The sequence below is a fragment of the Diplotaxodon limnothrissa genome, linkage group LG1, assembly GCF_057381915.1.
Source record: "Diplotaxodon limnothrissa isolate DT_005_m linkage group LG1, D_limnothrissa_male_GT1.1, whole genome shotgun sequence".
In the NCBI taxonomy this organism is placed as follows: Eukaryota; Metazoa; Chordata; class Actinopteri; order Cichliformes; family Cichlidae; genus Diplotaxodon; species Diplotaxodon limnothrissa.
This window is the reverse complement of record NC_140596.1, coordinates 19007267-19016818: the sequence shown is the minus strand read 5'-3', so window position 1 is coordinate 19016818 and position 9552 is coordinate 19007267. Positions and strand designations below refer to the sequence as shown.

At 39.3% G+C, this 9552-nt stretch overlaps 1 protein-coding gene across 1 annotated transcript; it reads left to right on the top strand.

The window, feature by feature from the left end:
- The first annotated feature begins 406 nt into the window (after positions 1–406).
- Positions 407–4875, top strand: nrn1lb (neuritin 1-like b). The gene is made up of 3 exons (XM_085354477.1): positions 407–461; positions 3351–3498; positions 4572–4875. Exons 1-3 carry the CDS (start codon positions 407–409, stop codon positions 4873–4875), a joined length of 507 nt encoding a protein of 168 aa, XP_085210603.1.
- The last annotated feature ends 4677 nt before the right edge of the window (positions 4876–9552 follow it).

Below are 9552 nucleotides of genomic sequence, written 5' to 3'. Positions count from 1 at the left end.
GTGTGAACAGCAAAATCATTATAAGATCATATATCTGGGTTTCAAACAAATGTTCCAAATACTGAAAACCGGAAATGAGAACACTCTAATCCACTGTGCTATGATGTGATGCTCTCATTGGTCTGTTGCTCCAAGCCTTCCCAGTGCACACACACACATACACACAAGCACAACATCCTCTTACTCTCTGTGATGCATTGGTCCCTTTCACTGTTAATCCAGCTGGGTTGTGCCTCCGTGCATTGCTGTACTTTTGCCATCTGATAAATTCCCCACGGACGGTCGGAAAAATCACATTTTAGGCCAGGAATTTTGCACTTTTTGGATTTACGTCAAGTGGGAGCTTCACATCAGAGCCTCTTGCTCGGGGGTGGTACTTGGCTCCACGGGACTTCTGAGCCAAACAATGAAGTCCCATCCAGGTAGCTCGACGGTGCTGCTGCCCATCGCCCTCTGCCTCAGTAAGGAACTTGCCATACTCTCCAGTTGTAGTGTGACCGTGTTGTACGTGTTTGTGTGCAATCCAGTCTTGTAGGAAAACTTTGTAAGTGTTGAGTGTGCTCTTCACTGCCCCAATTTTGTCCTGCGTCTGTATACGGATATACAATTTCTTTGCACTTTCAGGTTTGTCAGAAAAGGTCCAGAGAAGTTCAGATGGCTTATAAGGGATGTTCCCTTCAGCTTGTTCTGATATTAATGAGAAAGGTTTTACAAATGCGCTTACCTTAATGAAATGCTCCCCAGGCTGTTTGTGTGTTTGTGTGTGTGCATGCAGAAAGGTGTACAACATTGTGTATTTGAGTGTGAACACCAATGGAATGAAACTAAGTAGATTTAGCTGAGGACAAATTGGAGCCTTCTTTTCATACCACGTTATATTTCTGCTACAACACATATTAAATTTGATCTAACCTTTACTTTACTGTAATATCTTTCAGATTAAAATCTTTTTTCCAAGCACACATTGATTTAAAAAAAAGGAAACAATAAAATAGAATAAAATAGATACCCAGTGCAATGCAGGATATCAATTACACTCTTCGGTTACAGAATCTTTCTCCCAGGGAAACAAAACCATTTATCTTAGAGATAAAGATTAGATTCATTTTTTTTATTTGCCATTTGTACACATACACTAAGTCTGGGTACACAGGAAACCATGTGCAGAGTTTCGAGTCAGGGTTAAATAAATAGTCTTCAGAGCAGACTTTAAAAAGTCAGAAGTTTTTTACTTTGCTACATTTATTATATTAGTATTAATGTTATTCAGTATTTGAATTATGTAGATTTGAGCATATATAACATAGAGAACACACAAAATATGTTTTTTTTTTTAATCACAAATCAAACTACTCAGAAGTTCATAAAGGTACAGCTGAAATGATTAACTGATTAACCACTTTTTCATTTTGTGCTCAATTTTTCTGCTACTTTTATTTTTGTTCAGAGTATCTGTGGCTGGATTTCTCGCAAATTTTTAAAAAAGGGTAAATAAGTTGATGCAGAAGAAAATAATCAGTTTCAGAAGAAGCTCAGGCACCCTGTAAGATGCTTGTGGTAATATTTATTATTGTATAAGTTATATTAAATATATTTATTATATATTATTTTATATTTTATGTTATTATCTTTATATAAGGTTTTTATTAATAGTAAATAATGCAAATTCTGCTTCCACCTTGGCTGTCCTAACAATATAAAGGTTTTTGGGGTTGACTTTTTAACATAGCTACATAATGCCCTTGAATAATTGCCAGAAGGATGTTTCTGCACTAAATTAAGGCATTGCAGTGAACACGACCTTTATCCTTTTGCATATAAAAGTCACAACATCATCATTTTATCTCCATTTGTCATTTGTGTGAAATTCTGTCTTAATTGGAGCTACTGAGTTATCACAAAGCAACATATTTATTGAGGTCACAATGTCTTTGACCTTTGAGTGCAGAAACGTAATCAGTTCATCCTCGAGTTCAACTGAACATTTGTGGAAAACACGAAGAAAATCCCTGGAGACATTGTGCTCATGAGAACACTTTCCAACAACCGGGAACCATAATGCAATTAGCTGTGACTTGCAGTGGTGGTGAAGCGTGCAACCGCATTTTATGAATGAAGCTCATTTGTGGAAAAATCTACCAAGTAACATGGAAATTTCGCAACAGGAATTCATTACATTTCTGCAGAGACAGCTATTAAAAAACATCTGCAAAGAAAGAACACAGAGAAGCAAAAGCAAAACATCAGGGGTTTAATGATGCAGCTAATAACGTGCACTGGCATTAGGCAGAAACAAGGTCGTCTTAGACTGATTGAATCACAAAAGTTCCAAGTGGCGTGTGGAGAAAAGGCAAAAATGTCCTAGATGTCACCAATTTCTGAGCTAATTTTTCAGACAAGCGGTTTGTTTTTGCAATGCATATTTAACTTTTGTTTTATATCCTCTGGTCAAATGTATACAGACAGCCAGATCTCCTTTAGGATTGCTGTTTAAGCTCTGTTCTTTAATTCAAATATCAATGCTTCAATATTCAGTGATATATAAAATAAGATCAGTGTTCTTTACACCCCGTGTAAGCAGCTTGTCCAGAGCCAACAGTAGTTCTGAACCACAAAGGCAGAAATTAGACAAACTGCACTCAGTCACATCCAGTACATTAGAAAGAGAGCATCCAAATTTCTGTGTAAAGCCTGGAGCCAGAAAAATGAAGGCTGGTTTAGCATCAGATTGATGTTTATGGTTTTAGGGGTGACCCTGGAACAGCTCATCAGGTCTGCTGGCAAACGAATGTGTTCGAGGCCAACGACAAACTGAAAGCGATCTTGCAGTACAGATTTACTCCCAAATCAGTGCTCCAGTCAGACCTTGTGTCTCAGCTTTTCAGGAAGGTTTCAGTGAAAACTCAAACTACATAAGGACATGTTTTATATGACATGTTATATGTGGACTGACCGATGCAACCATACAGCTTATACATGGCTTTATAGTGCTACATGGAATTTGTCTCTGAGGGTGTATAATCCCTCCAGATGAATGGAATACAACATATTTCTGTATCTGTTTGATCCATCTAAGAACCTGATGGATCACAACTATGAACATACAAACATTGTATTCAAATCCTCAACAATCTAGTGGTTTTATTTTTCTCCCATCATAACCTTTTAGTTTAGTAACACTGTATTTACAGTCTCCTCATGTATGCATTCATTTCTTCTGCACTGAAAAAAGGAGTGTTTTATATGTCTTTAGTGCTCAATTGTGAGAAAGAGCATCGACCTTCTTTAGATAAAATGATCTTTTTGTAGTGTTCAAATATGCTTGTGTCTTGTCTTTCCCTCTCCACCAGGCTTGGTCCCCGTGTGTCTCAGCGCTGCAATCCCTGTTTCATGTGGTTCCATCTACAAGCGCTTTGCTCAGTGTTTACTCACACTCGGGGACAGTTTAGTGGACACACAAAAAGAGCAGAGCACACAGGACATCGATGCCATCTGCAGGTGTGTGTTTGTGTGTGTCAGTCTGTCATTTTTTTAATGTTATGTTAATGAGACTTGAAACTAGTGACTGAAACCACACAGCCTTTGGGAAAGTGTTCACTGAGGTCACAGATCAAGAGCTGAAGGGCTGTGTTTCTTTGTCCTTTCAAAATATTTTTTGGACTCACCTGTTTTTAATGCATACCAAACATATTATCGCTGGATGAATTTATGAATCAAATTTAGTTTTTCAGTTCCAGATAAACAGATCTGACCAATCAGGCCACTGCATCTGGCAACCAGTGAGCTTGTAGGTTAAAATGCGAGTGATCTGGAATTGGTAAGATAATACTGGTTTACCTCAGACACACTGCTAGTTGCTGCTCTGGGTCAACTGGATCTCTGCATCCTCAGAAGTTGTTACAAGTCTTCCAACAACAGCTCAAACTGCCTCATTGACATCCTTAAATATGTATGAAAGCATCCTTCTCATGAGAATCGGATGAATCTCAGTTTCTTATGATTTTTGTTTAGAAACATCAGGGCCAGCTCATCAGTGCTTGATATACTCAGTTGCTTAGTGGTGCATTTTTGAGGTAAAAAGCTTCACAAAAATATATTTACAGTGTGTACACGTCACACAAACCTGCTTCAGAAAGACGGTGCATGGGGATCTGCCAGGCCCGGGAGCCATCGCCAGTCCCCTTCGAGGCCTTCCCCAAACCGCAGCTCAGTTCATGTCCAAGCCTTCACTTTTATCTACTAAAAACACTGTCAAACCTAAAATGAGGACGTGGGCCCAGCGAGTGAAATAGTTTTTTTTTTTTTAACAATGCGCTGTGTGCAAAGGCCTTAAGAATAAAATATGAAGCTGGAAGTAAACATAATAGGTCTCCTTCGAATTACCAGAAAATGAGCTGTCTTAAGTCTGTGACCCAAAAGTGATGTCAGAGGGTCCTGCAGGACACCAGAGAAGTGATAAACCACAGGAAGTCTGCTACTTATCAACGCTGTAGTAATCTCATTACTTTAACATACTGGGTTATTATTGTGTTGGAGATGCTAACCTCTCTTCCTGTCCTGGTTCTTTCAAGGTCCTGGAATGCATTTCACGTTTGTGCCAACTCAGCTCTGGCCGGCTGTCCTGGAGAAGCAGCAGCTGTTTGGGAGTCTCTAAGACAAGAGTCCAGGAAGACAGAGTTTTCTGGAAACCTCTACAACATGTGCGCCAGCCGCACAACGCTCCCACCCAGCACCGTGCCTGCAGCTCAGAGCCCCCCCACGTCCGACCAGACAAACCAGGAAACACTGAAAGGGCAAACACACAAGCACAGCCCCACGCTCTTCACTGTACTGCTCCCTGCGTGCAGCATGCTGCTAGTTCTGCTCAGGAGTTAGTTAACCCATATTAACCCTTCGGTCAGAGTGATGCCAGCAGGCCGTCACAGTCCTGCTGCCCCTACAATCCAAACAAACAAGGGCACACAATCCATACAAGTCACTTTCATCATAATCCTTAAATAAGGATTGCTATAACTGGATCAGTTTGAAATGTTTGGTTCAGGACACTAATACAGCATTGACGCATTGAAAAAAATTGAAGACCTGTCTTCTGTCAGACAGAAGCCTCTTACATGAAGTCCACCAAGTTTTCAATCACTGCAAGAGTTTAAATGATTTTGATTAAATTCGCATAATCTAATATTTATTATTCTGCTATAGAAGAACGAACAGTTAATGTAAGGAAGAATAAACCCTTTCCCCACATCTCTTTAATGTGTCAACTTAGCTGAAAGAAAAGCTCTGGTTATGAAAAATATATATCTTTTAGCCCTGCTGCAGTTCATCACCAGTGTCCCATGATTTGAGGACAAAGGAGATTTTGAGGCATGCTGTAACGCCAGGTGTTCAGATCTGCGTGCAACCTAATCAGGTGTGATCCGGAGGAGAGTATTATCAGCGAGGGGGGCGAACTGTGTTTTTGTGCAGTAGGTTTAAGTCATCACCCTGTTTGACTGGTTTAACGACATGAAATCAGATTTATGTGACGACAGACTCTCTGATGTGCTGCTACATGTTATTATTTCATGTGACTTTAACCCAGTTTAAAGATGTCTCCTGTGGGAACAGTGTGCACATGTCTCAATAAAATGCACAAAAAGCATGCAATAAACATTTCCTTGGACAGTAATGAAGCATAAAGGACAACAAGCACATTAGTCAGCAGTCTGAGTCTCTTTAGTGTGTAATTGTCATTTGTAAAAATGTTTTTAATTTCTTTCACTGGTTTACACATCACTGGTGTATTTGCTGCATCATTTTCTAGTTTTGCATTATTTAGTGGGACATGCAACTTTACGTCACTGTGATTTTTCACCATGGAAGGTATGTTAACATACATGACACAATCTTGCTGAGTGATTGAAACTATTACTTATCCTAAAATCAAATGCTCTGAGTCAGGTTTTATGTGTGTGTGTGTGTGTGTGTGTGTGTGTGTGTGTGTGTGTATAATCTTAATACCCTTAAGCTGTTTCATAACAGCAGAGTCATGATTAATCTCATCTATCTTTATTCATCCACTGTGTAGCAGGTTGCACCTCAAAACACTTAAAATCAGTCTCAGTGGCCTCAGAGCAGATAAACACCGTAGGTAGGAAGACTTGAACATCATCTGAGGAGTGATGACTGATGCTGTGGCAGTCAAGGGAACCTCAGGTAGACCTTAAATAGCTTTAATATTTATCAACCACCAGATTATCCAAATCTCACAGGTTAGCCTGACCAGCGCTCTTTCATAGTTTTAAGTGTGTATGTCTCATTCCGTTTGCACTACAGATTAGAGATGGACCGATCTGATATTACGCATCGGTATTGGTCGGATACTGACCTAAATTACTGGTTCGGATATCAGAGAGAAATAAAAGATGTAATCCGATCCATTAAATATCAAAAAAGTACCTCACAAAACTTGCAACATGGCTTAACTCGGCCCATAACCTTAGCACTCGGAGCAGTATGCATCACGTGATAGAGCGCTGTGTGTATTTGTAGCCTCACTACCAAACTGGCATTTCATCTCCGAGGAAGTTTTCCCAGAGAGAAGTAAAGCAAGTGTGTAAGTTCATCTCTGAATGTTTGTAAAGCATCCCCGCGTTAAGCTTAACAACCGATATATGGAGCGACTGCCTCTCTCTCTCCCTCCCTCTCCTGCTGCTACTTCAATTGTGAAACTGATTAATGATCAGCTGATCAGCTTTTCTGTCCGTCTCTCTTCTTTGTTTATTGCCCACTTCGCGCCAGAAAGAGGAAACCAGCGGCTGAACAACAGCAGCACGTTTAAGCTTGATAATCTGTTGTTAGGATTTATTTAATATTACTTTCTACACCAGGATCCTTTTCTACGTAGCTGACGGCTGGTAACTGTGCGGGGGCGGATCTAGCAAAGTTTAGCCAGGGGGGCCGATAGGGCATTAACAGGGAAAAGGGGGCACAAAGACATACTTTTCTTTCTTATTCTCATTTAAAATGTCCAGCTTTTAATAATTAATTGTCTGAATTTTACACACAACGTTTTAATCTGATGTAAAATGTATAGAAGTCCATTACTGTATATAGTAACTATTAAGTCTAATATACCCAAGTAAGCTATAGTACTTTTCCTTTGGGAAGATACCATCTGTGCAGTTTAAACTTCTGTTGAACAAAGATGTTGAATCGATTTAATTATTCTTGAAAAATAATTGATTTCTGTGCATTTTTTTCACACTGCATCAAATTAAAGTTGATTATGTCGATTAAGCATCATAAGGTGGGGGGTGGTTCCCTATTTTTTTTTTTGCTGGGAGTTTGAAACCCTATTAGTTAGGTTGCTTACTCTTTAAAATACCAGAATAGGGAGGATGGAGTAGGTTTAAGTTTATTAGATTGATCAGTATTGCTAAACTATGAAATTTTTTGGGTGCAGTGTATTTTTTGCATACAGGTATAACAGAATAGCTTTAGTGTTTTATTTTTTTTAAACTTGAGTTTGAACTTATACAAAATGCAGCAAGATATTAAATAAACAGTTTTATTTATTAAAAAACACACTATATCGGATTCATATCGGTATCGGCCGATATCCAAATTTATGATATCGGTATCAGTATCGGACATAAAAAAGTGGTATCGTGCCATCTCTATTACAGATTTATCTGATTCCAGTTTTGGCCTGAAATCCATCAGACTGCCATCAAAAAGCATTTTGCTCTGTCTAAACAGATACAGATACAGATTAAAATCCTCACTAGTACACGAAGACTGAATTTTAATACGACCCTCAGTGAGTCTGCACATAACATGGCAGGTCGCCACAAACAGAAAGGGGAAAAGCTGCCGTGCCTAAATGAACACATTTTAAAAGCAGTCTTTTAGTTTAGGCAGGAATCTAAACTTGGAGTGTTTGTCAAAGAGTGCAAAACAGACAAGACAGTGTGTTCCTATGAAGATAATTAAGAATTACACTGAAAATGGGTGGAATCCACCTAGAGGGTTAGGGTTAGAGCTACACTGTTTATAGATTAAAAAGCCTATTTTTGAGCTCTTCTATACCCAGTTCCAATTCGCTTATCTAATTCAGGGTCATGGGGCGCAACTGCCACTGGGCAGCACAGCCAATCAGGGTCAACATCCAAAGACAGATAACTTTTCATGATAACATTCATACCTGGGGCCAGTTTAGAAAAAAATTACTTAATGCAGATATCGTGGAGTGTGGGAGGAAGCTAGAGAGAACCCAACATGCTAACTCCGCTCAAGAAGTGCAAAGTGTGTACTTGTGGGAGTCAAACCCCGGACCTTCGTGTTGTGTGGTGACAGCACTGACTATTACACCATTGTGGCACCTATGTGATAAAAAAATGGCAGCAGTACTCAGTAATTGTTAGAATTTGGGGCTACAACTCTGGTGAAATTAAATATAAATCAACTAATTAATGAAGACACGCAAAAATGTATTTGCCCAATTCATAACAAACTCAATTTAAGTTCAATTTAAATATTTTTAAAGAAACAAATAGATCTTTGTGTAGCCTGCAAAAATACATTTTGAATTCTTTATATAAAAACATCTATTTATATCTTAGTTTGATGACCCGTCCCTTACATAGTTTGTCTGTCCCCAGAACACCTTCGCAGACCTGCTCACTCAAATCTCTGTATCATGATCGTCACCGGAGTCGATCTCCATCACCGTGAGACTCAAAGGAGGAGCCGCAATGCCTGGCCATTAACATGTTTTCATGTTGTTGTTTTTTTTTAACTTATTTTTGTTCTCAACTGAGTCCTCATCCGCTTTTGAGCGATGCTCTACAGCAGATGGTGTGTAGCATAAAACATGGCAGGGATTATGAATTCCTAGTGTATTAGATTGGGCTGTCCAATCCATGTGGCCGGGGGTTTATTCTACCAGGATGTAAACACTTTAAAGCTGTCAGCTGAACTGAGCACCAACTCTATGATCTGTGTACATAATGCGTGAAATTAATAAGAAATAAGAATAAAATGAACAATTGTATTTATTTCTCTGTCAATTTCCCCCCTGAGGTGGGTGTTATTGTCCTTAACGAGTGTGAGATGCGCTGGGACTGTTTATATAGAAAGAAACAAGAGAGTAAAATGGAATTAGTTGAATATTTCTTCCCGGAAACACTCAGCAGGTCAGTCTGCTGATGTCACTGCAAGTTTGTCAGCTTTGATGAAACATCATATATTTGATTTGATTTCATTTATCAAACTTGCCTCACTGCTCAGTTAGGCTTCTTCATCAGCAAGCATCAGAGACAGACATAAAGGGATGGCGGAGCGGGCAGAAGTAAACATGCTCACCTTACTGTCAAATTTTTCACCTCAGAGTGAAATTTTTAATAGTCGAAAAGTCTAATTAGACCATGTTAGTCGTGTGTGTGCGGGTGTGTGGGTCTATATATTGGCACAGTTTACAGCTCACCAGGTTGAGACTACTTCTGGAGATACAGAGGGAGTCGAACACGTGAACTGCAGGTTTCTGGGTGCACAAGAATAGTTTCTGGTGTT

Coding starts and splice junctions, on each gene's coding strand:
- nrn1lb (XM_085354477.1), top strand. CDS start 407: ATGAAGTCCCATCCAGGTAGCTCGACGGTGCTGCTGCCCATCGCCCTC. Junction 462..3,350: donor GCCCATCGCCCTCTGCCTCA/GTAAGGAACTTG, acceptor CCTCTCCACCAG/GCTTGGTCCCCGTGTGTCTC. Junction 3,499..4,571: donor GACATCGATGCCATCTGCAG/GTGTGTGTTTGT, acceptor GGTTCTTTCAAG/GTCCTGGAATGCATTTCACG.